At 45.3% G+C, this 19,268-nt stretch overlaps 1 protein-coding gene across 1 annotated transcript in view; it reads left to right on the plus strand.

Annotated features, from left to right (window-relative positions):
* The first annotated feature begins 6,865 nt into the window (after positions 1-6,865).
* Positions 6,866-19,268, plus strand: part of LOC137423956 (uncharacterized) — a 138,402-nt gene continuing 125,999 nt past the window's right edge. Inside the window, exons 1-2 of the mRNA XM_078773557.1 lie at positions 6,866-6,901; positions 7,051-7,144. Coding sequence (XP_078629683.1) covers positions 6,866-6,901; positions 7,051-7,144 — 130 coding nt within the window. The remainder of the gene's footprint in view (positions 6,902-7,050; positions 7,145-19,268) is intronic.

Consider the following 19,268-nt stretch of genomic DNA (forward strand, 5'->3'; position numbering starts at 1 on the left):
ACTGCCGTTTTAGGGACGTCGGCCGCCCTGACAGGTACCTGGTGATATCCCCGTATGAGATCAATTTTCGAAAAAATGACCCGTCCCGCCAGACGGGCAGAGAAGTCTTGGATATGCGGGATCGGGTACCTGTCGGGGGGGTAGCATCATTGAGACGGCGGTAGTCGCCACACGGGCGCCATCCACCCCCCGGCTTTGGCACGATGTGCAGTGGTGAGGCCCACGCGCTATCGGAGCGCCGCACGATGCCGAGGTGCTCCAACGCGTCGAATTCGGCCTTCGCCACGGCGAGCTTGGCTGGGTCGAGGCGGCGGGCCCTGGCGTAGACCGGCGGGCCCGTGGTTGGTATGTGGTGCTCGATCCCATGCCGTACTGCGACGGCCGAAAACGTCGGCCGCGTGAGGGCCGGGAACTCCGTGAGCAGGCGAGCAAACTCGTTCGCCTCCGGGACGGCGCATGCCAGCTCGGTCGGCGCGGAGCTGCTCAATGTGCATACCAGGGAGCTGAAGGTTTCGGCGTTGATTAAACGACGCCGTTGGACGTCCACCAGCAGTCCGTGTGCGCAGAGGAAGTCGGCGCCTAGCAGAGCCATGGGCACGTTTGCGGTTACAAACGTCCAAGCAAAGCGTTGGCTGCCAAAGCAGAGGGTGACGTTGCGCGGGCCGAAGGTGCGGATGGTCGATCCGTTGGCCGCAACCAAGGAGGGGCCGCAAACCGCGGATTGCCTGTCCTGGTCAGAGGCGGGTATGACGCTCAGTTGGGCGCCGGTGTCGCACAGGAAGCGCCGTCCGGATGCTTTATCCGTGATGAACAGTAAGTTGCCCGTGTGGCCGGCGCTCATGGCTGGTAATGAACGCCGGCCCGGCCGTTTCCCGGCCTGCCGAAGGTGCACGGGGGTCGGCATGTCCAGGCCTTCTGTCCGAACCTGGCATGATAGTAACACCACGCTTGGTCAGGTGGAGGCCCTGGTCGTCGTGCTGGAGGTGGTCGGCTCGGTGTAGCGGCCGCCAATTGCGTCGGCAGTTCGGTCGTCGACCGTGCCGGGTGCTCGGGCGCCATGGGTGTTGCGTCGGACGGCGGTGGGTCCCATGTCGCCGCTGCGATGCGCTGTCCTGCGGCGGAGATCTTGTCGGCTTCTCTGGCAAGGGCCCGGGGATCTGTGATCGTCGTGCTTGCCAGGGCGAGGCGTACCGGGTTAGGCAGCTGACGGAGGAACAGCTCCCGGAACAGAAATGCCGGAGAGTGCTCGCCGAGCAGTGAAAGCATGTAGTCCATTCGCTCGGAAGGGCGCGTGTCGCCGAGCTCGGGCAGGTCGAGCAGGCGCCGTGCGCGTTCCGCCGATGGGAGGGCGAAAGCGTCGAGGAGAAGCTTCTTAATCGCGCCGTATTTGTCAGTGGCTGGCGGGCTCTCGAGGAGGCTCAGGGCGCGGGCCGCGGTGGCCGAACCGAGCGCTGCTACCACATGGTGGAAGCGGGTGTCGTCGGCCGTGATGCCTCGCAAGGCGAACAGGGAATCCGCCTGTGCGAACCAAACCGCCGCGTGAGCCTCCCAGAAGGTAGGCAGTTTAAGGGCGACTGCCGTGTCCATGTCGGTAGGTCACCAATGAAGGAGCTGGGGCTCCCACGTCGATCGGAAGAATGGACGCGACAAAAAGCTGGAATTCATCCGAGTTGCTTTAATCAAACCAAACACTCAGGCACTCTGAAAAGCCCGTTTATCGGGCAGCAATATATATACATATTATCCCGGAGCGTTTGCCCAGGAAAGGCGAGAGGGGGCGTGGCCCAGCGTCCTGGCTGCGGCCTGGCAAGTTGAGGGCGAGCCTGCCCGGGCGTCCTGGACGAGCCCGGCATGGTGATCGCTCAGCGTCCTTGATAGGTGCAAGGCGATTGTGAAAACCCAGCGGTAGCCGCTACATTGGCATGATTAATGTGCAGGCACGATGGGCAGGTAGGTGTTTTTGTAAGAGTAAATATTCGAGCTTTTCTTTTCATTTAATTGTCCTTTTCAAAGTTTTTGACATGCAGGGCCTACATTAAGTTTATCAAGTACGGAGTAGATATTGTAACCTTCCACTGCTTATTTGCTCATCTGTCATACTCATCACCATTGTGTACCATGCCCGATGCAGAGCATTGGTGCTGTGGAAGCTAAAATCCTGGTAGGATCGCCACTCCAACTCAGGAAGTCAGGGCAGGAATTTGTAATTTGTTCAGGGTGCCGGCGATTGCTCTCGTACTCTTTCCGAAGGACACCGTGGGATCTTTAGCGTCCACCAACTAATGCCATGTTTATTTTCAGGAGCGATCAAGGCAACAGTCTACTATACACTGCCCAAATAAAAATTTTATACAATCAAGAGGACTGCTGAGTTTATGTACATTTAAAAACTGAACAACGCATCGTCTATCATGAAAGAAAGGAACATTTTGATTTAAACCCATGCAGAGTAAAAAAAATAGTCATTATTAATATTTGAGATTTTTAAGTGTTTGAGTGCTGAATTTTTCTAGTATGAAATACGAAAATATGGCATTTTTATCAGGCAATCTGAATAAAACGCCTGTATTGTTTCTAAGCAACCATAGAAAGCAACGTGCAAAACAACATAATAAAATTGTGTGTTCATGTTTGTGTGTTTACATGAAATTATGTGTCTGTGTGTACATGTTTGTGTGTGTGTGTGTGTGTACATGTTTGTGTGTTTACATGTAATTGTGTGTGTATGTGTGTACGTGTGTGTGTGTGTGTGTGTGTGTGTGTTTACATGTAATTGTGTGTGTATGTGTGTACATGTTTGTGTTTACCTGTTTGTGTGTTTACATGTCATTGTTTTGTTTGTTTGCATTTAATTGTTTACATGTAATTGTTTGTTTGCACATTGTTTTTTTGTCACTAATGTTAGCTCTTACACGAGCCTCGATCTTGTATACAAAAAAAAAAAAAAAAAAGCAACTAGAACGGCACTCAGTCGAGAGCATAACTCCGCCTGGTTGGCCATATCACTCAATGGTGAGGAATCACTAAAACAATTATACTATCCGGATTCGGATCTTCACCAAAATTGAATCGATTCTTCCTTGTCTTACAGACAACTTGCCCACCAAGTTTTGTCCAAATCCGTCGATAACTTTTTGAGATATCCCGCTATGTATCGTTTTTGGCCCTATCTCTCAATGATGGTGAATCACTTCAAAAATTAAATAATTCTCAAATCCGAATCCATTTTCAGATCTGTACCAAAATCTAATCGATTCTTTCTTGTCAGACACACAACCTGTCCACCAAGTTTCGTCCAAATCCGTCGATAACCTTTTGAGATATCCCGCTATGTATCGTTTTTGGCCCTATCTCCCAATGGTGAAGAATCACTGAAAGAATTCTACTAGTTGAATCCGAATCCGGATCTTCACCAAAATCTAATAATTTCGTCCTTGTCACATACGCTACATCTCTGCCAAGTTTCGTCCGAATCCGTCCAAAACGTTTTGAGATATTTTGTTCACAAACAAACAGACAAACTGACAGACAGTGGTGAAAACATAACCTCCATCCACCTTTTGTGGCGGAGGTAATAAACAATACAAATTGTTGAACAATGACGCACGGATCAAGATCATCGCCAACAGCACGTTCCAGTGAGGCCAAAATCGTGGCCAACAGCACTCAAACAGTCAATAAAAAATGCCAACCTGTCCTCTTGACGGCCTTTTATAGGAACCATTGGCAAAAATGGAAGGTTGTTGTACATCTTTTGGTTTTCGCCCGAGTTTTCAAGGCTGAATATTGTGCAAATATAGGATTTATAAATAAACTTTATTTCACATGGACGTGCAAATCCCATATTATGGGAAGTAAATAAATTATTTTCATTACATCATTTCTGGATCTGCAGAATGGCCAGTCACCATTTTGGAGAACTCTATGTGCAGCAGCCAACTCAACATGTGCAAATGTCATAATGTCTATGCCTGTGGTTTTCCCAGATAAGAGTGCTGGCGCTATGAATAAGTAATATGTAATGATGTAAGAATGCCCTCTTGCTTTTAAGAACGAGAAGAAAGTGGTCGAGGAGGCCAGTGAGTTGGGTGGGGTGTGGGAGAGGTTGAATACTTGTGTCCAGGGTAGGGGGAGGCTTGAGACTTGTGGTGAAGGGGGTTGAGGATCTTGGTGGGGAGTAATTGGGGCGGGATTTGAAGACTTCATATTGGGGGTGGAGGGCAGGTTGAGGACTTGGGATTGGGTGGAGCTGGTGGAGGGGGGGGGGGGGGGGGGGATTTATTAACATTTAGAAAAGCTGTAACATTTAGAAAAGTAATGAAATAATTTATTACTCGAACAATTAATTAATTGATTACTTAATTAATCAATAAATAATTAATGAATTGATTGATTAATCAACTAGATGGTGTTCATAGAATACTTATACCCTGCGCAGTCAACTTGGTGCGAGCCAACCATTCTGTTTTTGAAGGGTTTTTTTTGTTTGATACAATATGGCTGCCAGACCATGTAAGCGATGACATCATAAATTTATATTCTCCAATATAATTGTCGTGTAGATCATGCTCAAGAAATTAAAAACTGATCAAACTAAGCATTGTCCCTGTCGAATTATGACGTCAAAATTAAGGCATCAATAACATCATCGGTAACAACACTTATTCCCCATGCAGAGTTCTTTACAATGAACCACGTTTCTATTTTTTCCATGGAGCGGTTTTGGAGATATGGAGGTGCAATGTTTTTCGTTTTTTCCAAGATGGCGCCTATACCACGTGACATACGACGTCATAATTTTCATTTAAAAATTCTACAGGAGGAGGAGCTCCTATGGTCAAAATTTCGTGTCCATCGGACTAACACTTGCAGATACATTTTTTTCATACTTATCAGATCAAGCATTGTACTTGTCGAATTATGACGTCATAATGAAGGTGCCGATAGCATCATCATTAACAAACCTTATTCCCAAATGGGGAGTACTTGACAATGAGCCTTGTTTATTATTTTTTCCCCCATTGAGCGGTTTCGGAATTATAGAGGTGTAACGTTTTTCCAAGATCGCATCCGTACCACGTGACCTATGACGTCGTAATTATCAATAAACAATTCTACAGACCGAGGCACAGCTATGCTAAAATTCTGTGTCAATCAGACCAACGGTTGCCGAGAAAATGGATTTTTAAAATGCAGACCTTCACCACCGAATGCCTAACACTGCTTTTCACTTCGTGAGCACAGGGTAATAAATAAAAAATATCCTTCATAGCCAAATCACTCAGTCACTGTCGTGTCCGAACATCAGCTTCCTAGCTCAAAAGGTGCCTGAGATATTGCCCAGTTCAGAAAGAAAATAAATAAGTGATTAATAATTAAAATAAATAAATAGTAATGGTAAAGTAATTAAATTATTAATCAATTGTCTAATAGTATACTTAAACCACCACCGTTTCATCCAAATCTGTAACTTAAAAAACCCCAAAAAATTAACTGAGTAATTAATCGAATAATTAAATAATTATTCAATTAATTAATTAATCAATAAATCAAAAATAGCCTTTACAGCCAAATCACTTGGTCATTGTTGTGTCCAAATATTGAGATACCCAAAAGTTGCTTAAGAAATTGCCCAGATGAGAAAGAAAATAAATAAGTACTTAATGAATCAATCATAATAATTAAGTAATTAATCAATTAATTAATCGATTAATCAAAAAATAAAAAATAACGATTTTGCCAAAGCACATGCTCACTATTGTGCCCAAATTTTAGGTTCCTCGCTCAAATAATTGATATTGCGCAGCCAAACAAACAAGAGAGCGAGAAAACAAGCAACTGGAGTGAAAACTGAGTACTCCCTTTCAGCGCGTCATCGCCGGGCCCCCTTTGGTACCCGGCGATGACGTCATGCAGCTCCTGGAGATGGAATAGGAAAGGAGCGGTGTACAATACAGATAAAAGCTATTCATGCTCATGGTCATGAAACTGGACCCCAGTCTCAAATCCCATCAGACTACATACATGGTGCAACTATATTTGTCCAATGTCTACCAATGCCCTTGTGATTCACATTTAAGTCCACATGGTATCCGTTAACGTCTTTGTCCTGCATGTGATTCATATATAAGCTCCTCCATGAGATTTGGATCAATGTAAAAAATAAATAAATAAATAAATCAAAACACGCACTGCAGTCCTCCAATGTCATCGAGTAAATCAGTGCACGTGGACCGATTCATACTAATCTTGGCATTGCTGTTTGAATGATGATTCAAATTTAGAGGGCCAAACATAAATCAATGAAAACGTGATTTTCTTCCAAGTTATTATGGATGTTGGTATTGAGTAACTTTGTCTGATTTCCTATTTTTGAGGCAGGGATTTTGACTCGAAATGACTGAATTAATCATTCCACTCAAAATGATTGGATCAAAAAACTGTGGATTCAATGAATGCTTATTTTGTGGCAATTTGACAATACACGCTCATTCATCCTGAAGGATATTTCAAGGGATACTTAGAAACTGAGAGTGAATGAAGCAGGCTTCAAAATTATTAACCGAGTCAAAGTTATGTGCGTCAGTTACAAAATGGTTCTCTAAAATTATCTTGAGATTGAGGATATGGGAGGGTGGGGTGGTGGTGGGGGGGAGGGGGGGGTGTCTTTGGTTCTTCGTTTACAGTAGTACAGTTTATAAATCATTATACGTCTCTGTGAATGGAGATGCAACCAACAGAGCCCTCAACCCCAAATTATACATTTGAATGGAAGCAATCTCTCATTTCTACAGCAGGTAAACATGTTTGTGAGGTTCTTACAAATGAAGTAGTTGGTTCCATCACATTTTTGGATCCCTGAACCATGAAAGTTTGTGTTGTCATGATGAAAGTTGATCCGGTTCTTTCTAACGGCTCAGAAACTCACCAAATCTGATGGAAAGTGATTTGAACGCATATGTCTCTTACGTAACGTGTATTCAATGTCGAAAAGACAGACAAAGTCAACAGCAATGTGTTTCTTGGTCTAAGAGCTCTGAATGATTTCAGAATAATAACATGCACAGTCATCTGGGAAAAAACCTTGCTCATAATCTTTACACTTTTGGCCAAAACCTCACCTTTATCATGTTGTTTAAAAAGAGTAAAATAGTTTATACAAACATATCTCACGAGAAGATACAATGCCGGATCAACTTTGCCCTACTTTTCACTTTCGTCAAAGGGAGGCGAAAAGCGCCCCTCCCTTTATATAAGGGATCGTTTCTCTCCATGCAGCTTTCACATGGGGACTGAAAATACGTTTCTCAGCTTCTACTGGTATATTTATATTTATATATATATATATATAAATATACATATTTATATATATATAAATATATAAGTTCAAAACACACCTGGTCACAAGTGTGCCGCACTGACCGGGTCCTCAGTCGAGGTCCTCAGCATCATCCCGTTTCGGCCCTTCAACCTCGATACAGTCAGCTAAGGTGGGCCAGCAGGGGCACATACACATCCACATGCAGCAATTGCACCATACCCCCACCCCCAGCCAGTGCGAACAACAACAACAACACCTCCACATCCAAAATCCACAGCACCAAACAAACACGGTGGAACACTCAAACACCCACCTTTATACCCTTCACCACTCACCAACAAAACACACCAGATCATTCATACACACACATACACACCCATACACACAGACACACACACAACACCAACCAACCAACTACCTACCCTTGCATCATACACCACTCAACACACTAAAACACACACTCATGCAAAAATTAATTCATGCCAAAACACACCCTCACCCACTCACTCATATACACAAAATAAGAAATAATAATGGCAACAAAAAAAAACAAGGAAAAAACAAAAAAACAAAACACAACCAACCTACACCGTTCGACGTGCCTCCATAAACTTCCTCCATATCCAAAATGAGCCTTTCAAGGCAACCTGGGCCACCTTGTCACACATCCTCCTTCTTTCTGTCCCACACACTCCCAGCCTAGCAAGAAATGCAGAAAAGGAATTGCCAATATACCCTCTACACCCTACCTCAAATGGCTGACACGAAACTCACCAAGCCTTCTCCCGGCACTCTGCCTCCAGCTCACTGTACTTTCCTCTCTTCCTCTCGTGCACCTCCTCCATGTTCTCTTCCCAAGGTACCGACAACTCCCCTAAGATGACCTGTCTTGTTGCACTTGACCAAATGACAATGTCAGGCCGCAACCTTGTCACACAGATCTCCTCTGCGAATACCAATTGTGGCTTTAGGTCTGCCACCACCTGCCAATCACAAGCATCTGACAGCCCTCTTGCTTTCCACCTCTTACCACTTGGCCCTCTTTGACAAACCACACCTCTCCCCCATCAGTCTCCTTCTCCACACTTCTCTCTCTCGATCTCAGCACCTCTTGTTGCACCATCTGCACCACCACCGCCAGCACCTGATCATGTCGCCACCTGTATCTTCCTGCTTCCAATGCGACTGAGCATGCACTCAGTGCATGCTGCACCGTTCCCACACCTCCACACAAATAACATCTCTCCTCCTGCAACAACCTCCACAATCTTAAGTTTACTGATGACGGAAGCACATCATACGTTGCCCGCAACAGGAAATTCAACAATATTGGCTCCATCCTCCAAATCTCTTGCCACTTCAATATCCTCACCTGCACACCTTCCCACTTAGTCCAAGCACCTTGCTGTGCCTGACCGACTGCTTTCACATATCTCCCCTCCTCTTCCTTTCTTCTCACCTCCCTCTCAACCATCTTCCACCTCTCTTTCACACATGCCTTTCCCCATCGCTCATGCTCCATCCACCCCAAGCCATGCTTCCCATGCTGTACCATCCCCATGACCTCCTCCTGTTGCAACCGCTCCTCCATCTCGTCCACCTCTGCTCTTGCATTCCACTTCCGACTTCCCTTCTTCTCTGGGAGAGCATTCTTTACCACTGCATCACTTGAATCACGCAACATCATGAACTCCCGCACCCTCACCACCTTAAACTCCTCAGTTAATGATGTCAAGGGAAACTGGAGTTTTCCACCCTGACCATAAAAGGCAATGTTCGTCAAACAGCGTGGCACTCCCAACCACCTCCTCACAAACCCACTCACCACAACCTTCATCCTCTCCACATGCCCAATTACAATATCATACTTCATCAATGGCCACAATACTCGTGGCATGAACCCAAACTTCAAACACCATACCTTCAACTTACCTGGCAAACCACATCCATCAATCCTCTTCAAACCTCTCAAAATCTTCCCCATCACCCCTTCCCTCCAAAACCTCCCCATCACCCCTCCCCTCCAAAACTTCCCCATCACCCCTCCCCACCAAATCTACCCCCTTGCCCCTCCCCTCCAAATCTTCCCCATCACCCATCTCTTTCAAATATTCCCCCTTGCCCCTCCCCTCCAAATCTTCCCCATCACCCATCCCTTTCAAATCTTCCCCCTTGCCCCTCTCCTCCAAATCTTCCCCATCACCCCTTCCCTCCAAAACTTCCCCATCACCCCTCCCCACCAAATCTACCCCCTTGCCCCTCCCCTTCAAATCTTCCCCATCACCCATCTCTTTCAAATATTCCCCCTTGCCCCTCCCCTCCAAATCTTCCCCATCACCCATCCCTTTCAAATCTTCCCCCTTGCCCCTCTCCTCCAAATCTTCCCCATCACCCCTTCCCTCCAAAACTTCCCCATCACCCCTCCCCTCCAAAACTTCCCCATTACCCCTCCCCTCCAAATCTATCCCCTTGCCCCTCCCCTCCAAATCTTCCCCATCACCCATCTCTTTCAAATCTCCCCCCTTGCCCCTCCCCTCCAAATCTTCCCCATCACCCATCCCTTTCAAATCTCCCCCCTTGCCCCTTCCCTCCTAAACTCCCCCCATGCCCCTCCCCTCTGAGACTCTCCCTCGCTCCTCCCCTCCTAGACTCCCCTCTCACCCCTCCTCCTCAAAGCGTCCTCCCCGCTTCTTCCCCCTTCCAACTTTCACCTTCATCTCCCCCAACCTTCTGCCTCGCTCTTCCCCCTCCTCAAATAACACCTCACTGTGCCTCACCCAATCACCATCAAACCTTTTGTCCACCCCATTCTTCCCTTTCTCCAAGCTATTCTGAAATCTCTGACACACCTTCAACAGCTCTCCCTACCTCTTCCTCCTCCTCCTCTTCCACATCTTACCCTACCCCTCCCCCCCCCTGTTCTGTATCCGATGCTCCCCCTTCCTCTTCATTAACGGTATGGACCTCAAACATCCGGGGCCTTCGCTCAAACTTGACTGATCTCTCCATACAGGTTGCTTCTGACAAACCAGACGTGATCTGCTTAACATAAACTTTCCTCCTTCATGATGTCTCTGATTCCTTGGTATCTCTCCCAGGTTACTCCCTCCTCCGGTATGATAGACCTGAGCCTCGTCCTGGAGGTGGGGTTGCTATCTTTATTTAAAAAAACTCTCTTCCTCACTCACCCTGCACTGCCCTCTCTCCACCTCACCCCCAGGAATACCTTTGGCTACGGCTGCCCCTTCGCTCCCACCTTTTGTTCATATGTGTGTTGTACCGTCCACCAAACAGTGATGACTCCATCTACATCTCACTGTCTGATAATATGGACCAACCTCTATCTACCCATCCCAACTCTCTCTTCCTCATATGTGGTGATTTCAATTGTCACCATGCCAGTTGGCTGGGTGTGGGTACCTCTCTCACCAGCCATGGCTCATCAGAAAAGGACTTCTGCGACTCACTGGGACTGACACAATCTGTCAATTTCCCGACCTGGATCTCAGTCAACGGAGCATCTTCTCTTCTGGACTTGGTTATGACTAACTTCCCTGAAAATGTCTGCTGCTCTTCTTCTGCTCCAATCGGCTCATCTGATCATGTGCTTGTTAAAGTGGACATATCTCTGACCATTCTCAGAGAGCCTCCTGAGCATCGACGAGTCTGGCATTTCACTCAGACCAACTGGCACGGTCTTCAAGCAGCCATCTGGACTGGTCTCCCATCTCTACCGCCTCTGACATCAAATTCTTCCAAAGTAGGAAGATTTTTCCAAAGTAAATTGCTCTCTCTCATGCACAGATTTATCCCATCTCGTCTTCAGTTGTCATACCCTTCCTCCCATCCATGGTACACGGAATCTTGTGGTGAGGCTGTTGCCCAGAAACAACTTGCTTTCGTCTCCTGGAAAGCAAATCCAACGGAAGGAAATCTCATTTCCTTTCACAAAGCCCGAAACAAGTGTGTATCCACCCTCAGGAGAGCCAGGAAACAATATCTCTCCGTTCTCAAGACCGAACTCTCTTATCTGTCTCCCTCTTCCAAATCCTGGTGGCGTCTGGTCAAATATGTTTCTGGTGTTTGTTCCCCCTCCATCCCCTCCCTCACCTCAAATGGCTACACGGCTGACTCCGCACGTGAAAAAGCTGAATGCGTCAACTCTGTGTTTGCCTCTAAATCTTGTGTCCCAAACCCATCCCTCTCTGTACCCACCATACCCAGTCATACCCAGCTGCTCCTGGACTCTGTGTCCTTTCCTCCTGACAAGGTGGAAAAGTTTCTGTCAACCCTCGACTCTGATTCTGCAACTGGACCTGACGGCATCAGCCCACGGGTCCTAAAGCCTGTTCTCCCGCTCTTTCACTCCCTCTCTCTGTTCTCTTCACCCTCTCTTTTGCTCAAGGTCATCTGCCATCTGCTTGGAAATCAGCCAACATCACCGCTTTGCACAAAAAAGGTGCAAAAACAGATCCTAGCAACTACAGACCAATCAGCCTTCTCCCAATTATCAGCAAAGTCATGTAATCCATCATTGCTTCAGATATGAAATCTTTCCTCTTCTCCAATGGCTTGATCTCTGATCATCAATTTGCTTTCAGACCTGGTCACTCTACTCTGGACATGCTGCTTCTGCTTTCTCAACAATGGATGGAGGTCCTCAATGCCAAACAGGAAATTAGAGCTGTCTCCCTTGACATATCACGTGCCTTCGATACGGTCTGGCACCCCGCTCTGCTCACCAAACCCTCCTCCTTTGGTATCCATGGAAATCTCCATGCATGGCTGGCGGACTTCCTCTCTAGTCATAGTCAACGTGTGGCCCTGAATGGGTTTCTCTCATCTCCTCTTCCTGTTCAGGCTGGAGTTCCCCAAGGCAGTGTTCTGGGCCCTGTGCTTTTTCTGGTCTTCATCAATGATCTCTCTGACTCTCTTGAAAATCCTCTCTTTCTCTTTGCTGCTGACTCTACTCTCTGTCGCTCCATTCCTCATCCCTCAGATCAGCAGTCTGCAGCCTCCTCACTCTCTGCAGACCTGGACAAAATCACAGACTGGGCAAACAAGTGAAACATGTCTTTCAATCCTGACAAATCTCACACTCTTACGATGTCTCTCCGAAAAGACCGACTGGACAACCCTCCCATCCACTTTCTGAATAATCCTCTCCAAGAAGTTCTGTCACTCAAGCTTTTGGGTCTCACTATCTACCATGATCTTTCCTGGGAAAACCACATTTCAAATCTGGCCTCCAAAGCCAGTCGCCGACTGGGCATCTTCCGTCATGCGAAGTCCTTCCTTGGCACACCTGAGCTCCTCACCACATACAAGGCTTTCATCCACAGCTCAATGGAATACTGCTCTCCCCTCTGGGCTGGTGCTCCTGCCTCACACCTAGCTCGTCTTCACGCTGTTGAAACCAAAGCGTTCAGAATCATTGGAATCTCCCGCGATGAAGCTAACTCCAAGGGCCTTTCACTCACTCACCGCAGGCAGGTTGGTGGTCTTTCCGTCTTCTAGCGACTCCTCTCTGGCCTTGCCCCCCCCCCCCCCACAGCTCTCTCTGGGCTCTGTCCCCCAAATATTCCTACAAGTCGCACAAGATCTGCCTGCAACCCTCTTATGGTTAAACTGCCAAAATCAAGACTCTCTGCTCACCTTCACTCCTTCATTCCTCTTTCTCCCACCTCTGGAACAAACTCCCTCACTCTCTTCAATCCCACTCCACCCTCCAGGTCTTTAAAACTGCTGTTCACCACCATCTCTTATCTTCCCCCATCCAAAACCTTGATCTTTTCTACCCCCGCTAATTTCACCCCAAATCCACTTTTTTGAAATACCAACTTCTGTCTGGGAAGTCCTTGGTGTCCTTGTGTTTTATACTTCTCCCACCCCCCCCCCCCCTTCCCACGCCTCCTCCCCCCAAGCCCTCTCCCTCCCACACATCTCCCTGCTCTGAAATGTTATGTTTGTGTGCTTCCCCTTCTCTCCCCATCTTGTCTTCCGCTCCCTCTTTTTATATATTTTGTTTGTCTGGTTCATTTGTTTGTGAAATAAATATTAGCTCTTTCACGAGCCTCGATTCAGTATACAAAAAAAAAAGCAAAAAAAAAAAGCTTGTTTCTGACCTCCTCCACTCTTCCCACATCATTTAACTCCACTTTATACCATCTTCCCAAACTCTTCACAGGAGCCTCTACCAAAGATGGAAACACCTCCCCTCCCAGCTCAAACCTATGCATGTTATCCACCACTCCTCCTTTCACTACCACACTCCTTGACTTTCTTGCTTTAAATCCCATTCTTGCCCACCGCATCAACCTTTCCAGTCGTCCCAGTACCTCTACTGCTGCATCAGCGGACTGTTGGACAACTGTTAGTTCATCCATGAAAGCAAATATTGCTGGCAACCTCTGACCAGGGGCTAGCTCAACCTCTTTCCCATGTCCACTCACTGCACGTATCGACAACTCCATAACCAGCACAAACAAAATCGGGGAGATGGTACATCCCATCGGGATCCCCACTTCCAACTTCTGCCACTCTGTTACATAGGACTGTGTCGCAAACCGCATCCAAAACTGATCATAATATGCCATCAAAAAATCCCTAAATCTCCGTGGCACCCAAAACAAATCCATGGCATACCTGATCAAGGCATGCGGCACTGACCCATATGCATTCTCCAAATCCAGCCATACCACCGCAACATCCTTCCTTTGCCTCTTTGCCTCCTGTAATACTTGCCAGACCATTGCCGAGTGTTCAATGCATCCTGGTGATCCTGGTATTCTTGCCTTCTGCACAGAACCATCCACAAAACCATTCTCTCTGATGAAGCCTGAGAGCCATGCCGCAAAGACACTCATCAATATCTTCCCATCTACATCGAGCAATGATATTGGTCTAAACTGCTCCAGTGTCACAGCCTCCTCCTGCTTTGGAATATAAACTCCTTCCGCCCTAGTCCATTGACTGGGCACCACTCCTTGCCACCATACCACCTTCAGAGCCTTCCACGGATACTGCCTGATGCCTTCACAACTCTTAAACACCTTGTATGGCACTTCACTTGGTCCTGGAGCTGATGCAGCCCGTGCCTTCCTCAAAACTGCCTCAATCTCAGACATCTTTGGCTCTGACAAATCAAATGGGACACCTGGCTCTGTCGGTCTCACCAATCCTTCGATGTCCTCCACCACTTCGTTCCTCCTTGTGTCTGCATACGTGGCACGCAGGTGACCTTCCAACTCTTCCTTTGGTACCTTCAGTACACCAAATCGAGACCGCTCCAACAGATCCTTCACAAACTGAAAAGTTTGATATGTTTGGTGATGAGGTGTTTTGAATTACTTGGTGGTGAGATGTTTTGAATTACGTGGTGGTGAGATGTTTTGAATTACGTGGTGGTGAGATGTTTTGAATTACGTGGCTGTGAGGTGTTTTAAATTTCGTGGCTGTGAGGTTTTTTCAATTTCGTGGTGGTGAGGTGTTTTTAATTTTGTGGTGGTGAGGTGTTTTTAATTTTGTGGTGGTGAGGTGTTTTTATTGCGTGTTTTATGGCTGTGAGGTGTTTTTAATTATGTGTTTTGTGGCTGTGAGGTGTTTATAATTACGTGTTTCGTGGCTGTGTGGTGGTTATAATTACGTGTTCCGTGGCTGTGAGGTGTTCATAATTACGTGTTTCGTGGCTGTGTGGTGGTTATAATTACGTGTTTCGTGGCTGTGAGGTGTTTTCAATTTCGTGTTTCGTGGCTGTGAGGTGTTTATATTTACGTGTTTCGTGCCTGTGAGGTGTTTTTAATTTCGTGGTGGTGAGGTGTTTTTAATTTCGTGGCTGTGACGTGTTTTTATTTAGTGTTTCATGGCTGTGAGGTGTTTTTAATTTCGTGGCTGTGAGGTGTTTTTAATTTCGTGGCTGTGAGGTGTTTTTAATTTCGTGGCTGTGAGGTGTTTTAATTTCGTGGCTGTGAGGTGTTTTTAATTTCGTGGCTGTGAGGTGTTTTTAATTTCGTGGCTGTGAGGTGTTTTTAATTTCGTGGCTGTGAGGTGTTTTAATTTCGTGGCTGTGAGGTGTTTTTATTACGTGTTTCATGGCTGTGAGGTGTTTTTATTACGTGTTTCATGGCTGTGAGGGGTTTTTATTACGTGTTTCATGGCTGTGAGGTGTTTTTAATTTCGTGGCTGTGAGGTGTTTTTAATTTCGTGGCTGTGAGGTGTTTTTAATTTCGTGGCTGTGAGGTGTTTTTAATTTCGTGGCTGTGAGGTGTTTTTATTACGTGTTTCATGGCTGTGAGGTGTTTTTAATTTCGTGGCTGTGAGGTGTTTTTATTACGTGTTTCATGGCTGTGAGGTGTTTTTAATTTCGTGGCTGTGAGGTGTTTTTAATTTCGTGGCTGTGAGGTGTTTTTAATTTCGTGGCTGTGAGAACTTTTTAATTTCGTGGCTGTGAGGTGTTTTTAATTTCGTGGCCGTGAGGTGTTTTTAATTTCGTCGCTGTGATGTGTTTTTATTACGTGTTTCATGGCTGTGAGGTGTTTTTAATTTCGTGGCTGTGAGGTGTTTTTAATTTCGTGGCTGTGAGATCTTTTTAATTTCGTGGCTGTGAGGTGTTTTTAATTTCGTGGCCGTGAGGTGTTTTTAATTTCGTGGCCGTGAGGTGTTTTTAATTTCGTGGCTGTGAGGTGTTTTTAATTTCGTGGCTGTGAGATCTTTTTAATTTCGTGGCTGTGAGATCTTTTTAATTTCGTGGCTGTGAGGTGTTTTTAATTTCGTGGCCGTGAGGTGTTTTTAATTTCGTGGCTGTGAGGTGTTTTAATTTCATGGCTGTGAGGTGTTTTTAATTTCGTGGCCGTGAGGTGTTTTTAATTTCGTGGCTGTGAGGTGTTTTAATTTCGTGGCTGTGAGGTGTTTTTATTCAGTGTTTCATGGCTGTGAGGTGTTATTAATTTCGTGGTGGTGAGGTGTTATTAATTTCGTGGCTGTGAGGTGTTTTAATTTCGTGGCTGTGAGGTGTTTCTAATTTTGTGGCTGTGAGGTCTTTTTAATTTCGTGGCTGTGAGGTGTTTCTAATTTTGTGGCTGTGAGGTGTTTTTAATTTCGTGGCTGTGAGGTGTTTTTAATTTCGTGGCTGTGAGGTGTTTTTAATTTCGTGGCTGTGAGGTGTTTTTAATTTCGTGGCTGTGAGGTGTTTTTAATTTCGTGGCTGTGAGGTGTTTTTAATTTCGTGGCTGTGAGGTGTTTTTAATTTCGTGGCTGTGAGGTGTTCTTAATTTCGTGGCTGTGAGGTGTTTCTAATTTTGTGGCTGTGAGGTGTTTTAATTTCGTGGCTGTGAGGTGTTTTTATTACGTGTTTCATGGCTGTGAGGTGTTTTTAATGATGTGGCTGTGAGGTCTTTTTAATTTCGTGGCTGTGAGGTGTTTTTATTATGTGTTTCATGGCTGTGAGGTGTTTTTAATTTCGTGGCTGTGAGGTGTTTTAATTTCGTGGCTGTGAGGTGTTTTTATTACGTGTTTCATGGCTGTGAGGTGTTTTTAATTTCGTGGCTGTGAGGTGTTTTAATTTCGTGGCTGTGAGGTGTTTTTATTACGTGTTTCATGGCTGTGAGGTGTTTTTATTACGTGTTTCATGGCTGTGAGGGGTTTTTATTACGTGTTTCATGGCTGTGAGGTGTTTTTAATTTCGTGGCTGTGAGGTGTTTTTAATTTCGTGGCTGTGAGGTGTTTTTAATTTCGTGGCTGTGATGTGTTTTTATTACGTGTTTCATGGCTGTGAGGTGTTTTTAATTTCGTGGCTGTGAGGTGTTTTTAATTTCGTGGCTGTGAGGTGTTTTTAATTTCGTGGCTGTGAGAACTTTTTAATTTCGTGGCTGTGAGGTGTTTTTAATTTCATGGCTGTGAGGTGTTTTTAATTTCGTGGCCGTGAGGTGTTTTTAATTTCGTGGCTGTGAGGTGTTTTAATTTCATGGCTGTGAGGTGTTTTTAATTTCGTGGCCGTGAGGTGTTTTTAATTTCGTGGCTGTGAGGTGTTTTAATTTCGTGGCTGTGAGGTGTTTTTATTCAGTGTTTCATGGCTGTGAGGTGTTATTAATTTCGTGGTGGTGAGGTGTTATTAATTTCGTGGCTGTGAGGTGTTTTAATTTCATGGCTGTGAGGTCTTTTTAATTTCGTGGCTGTGAGGTGTTTCTAATTTTGTGGCTGTGAGGTGTTTTTAATTTCGTGGCTGTGAGGTGTTTTTAATTTCGTGGCTGTGAGGTGTTTTTAATTTCGTGGCTGTGAGGTGTTTTTAATTTTGTGGCTGTGAGGTGTCTTTAATTTCGTGGCTGTGAGGTGTTTTTATGACGTGTTTCATGGCTGTGAGGTGTTTTTATTACGTGTTTCATGGCTGTGAGGTGTTTTTAATTTCGTGGCTGTGAGGTGTTTTAATTTCGTGGCTGTGAGGTGTTTTTATTACGTGTTTCATGGCTGTGAGGTGTTTTTATTACGTGTTTCATGGCTGTGAGGTGTTTTTAATTTCGTGGCTGTGAGGTCTTTTTAATTTCGTGGCTGTGAGGTGTTTTTATTTTCGTGGCTGTGAGGTGTTTCAAATTTTGTGGCTGTGAGGTGTTTTAATTTCGTGGCTGTGAGGTGTTTTTATTTAGTGTTTCATGGCTGTGAGGTGTTATTAATTTCGTGGTGGTGAGGTGTTTTTATTTTCGTCGCTGTGAGGTGTTTTTATTACGTGTTTCATGGCTGTGAGGTGTTTTTAATTTGGTGGCTGTGAGGTGTTTTTATTACGTGTTTCATGGCTGTGAGGTGTTTTAATTTCGTGGCTGTGAGGTGTTTTTATTTAGTGTTTCATGGCTGTGAGGTGTTATTAATTTCGTGGTGGTGAGGTGTTTTTATTTTCGTCGCTGTGAGGTGTTTTTATTACGTGTTTCATGGCTGTGAGGTGTTTTTAATTTGGTGGCTGTGAGGTGTTTTTATTACGTGTTTCATGGCTGTGAGGTGTTTTAATTTCATGGCTGTGAGGTCTTTTTAATTTGGTGGCTGTGAGGTGTTTTTATTACGTGTTTCATGGCTGTGAGGTGTTTTAATTTCATGGCTGTGAGGTCTTTTTAATTTCGTGGCTGTGAGGTGTTTTAATTTCGTGGCTGTGAGGTGTTTTTATTACGTATTTCATGGCTGTGAGGTCTTTTTAATTTGGTGGCTGTGAGGTGTTTTTATTACGTGTTTCATGGCTGTGAGGTGTTTTTATTACGTGTTTCATGGCTGTGAGGTGTTTTTAATTTCGTGGCTGTGATGTGTTTTTAATTTTGTGGCTGTGAGGTGTTTTTAATTTTGTGGCTGTGAGGTCTTTTTAATTTCGTGGCTGTGAGGTGTTTTTAATTTCGTGGCTGTGATGTGTTTTTATTACGTGTTTCATGGCTGTGAGGTGTTTTTAATTTCGTGGCTGTGAGGTGTTTCTAATTTTGTGGCTGTGAGGTGTTTTTAATTTCGTGGCTGTGAGGTCTTTTTAATTTCGTGGCTGTGAGGTGTTTTTAATTTCGTGGCCATGAGGTGTTTTTAATTTCGTGGCTGTGAGGTGTTTTAATTTCATGGCTGTGAGGTGTTTTTATTTAGTGTTTCATGGCTGTGAGGTGTTTTTAATTTCGTGGCTGTGAGGTGTTTTTAATTTTGTGGCTGTGAGGTGTTTTTATTTTCATCGCTGTGAGGTGTTTTTAATTTCGAGGCTGTGAGGTGTTTTTAATTTTGTGGCTGTGAGGTGTTTTTAATTTTGTGGCTGTGAGGTGTTTTTAATTTCGTGGCTGTGAGGTGTTTTTAATTTCGTGGCTGTGAGGTGTTTTTAATTTCGTGGCTGTGAGGTGTTTCTAATTTTGTGGCTGTGAGGTGTTTTTAATTTCGTGGCTGTGGGGTGTTTTTAATTTTGTGGCTGTGAGGTGTCTTTAATTTCGTGGCTGTGAGGTGTTTT

Source organism: Myxine glutinosa, chromosome 3 (assembly GCF_964187855.1).
Source record: "Myxine glutinosa chromosome 3, kmMyxGlut1.1, whole genome shotgun sequence".
Lineage (NCBI taxonomy): Eukaryota > Metazoa > Chordata > Myxini > Myxiniformes > Myxinidae > Myxine > Myxine glutinosa.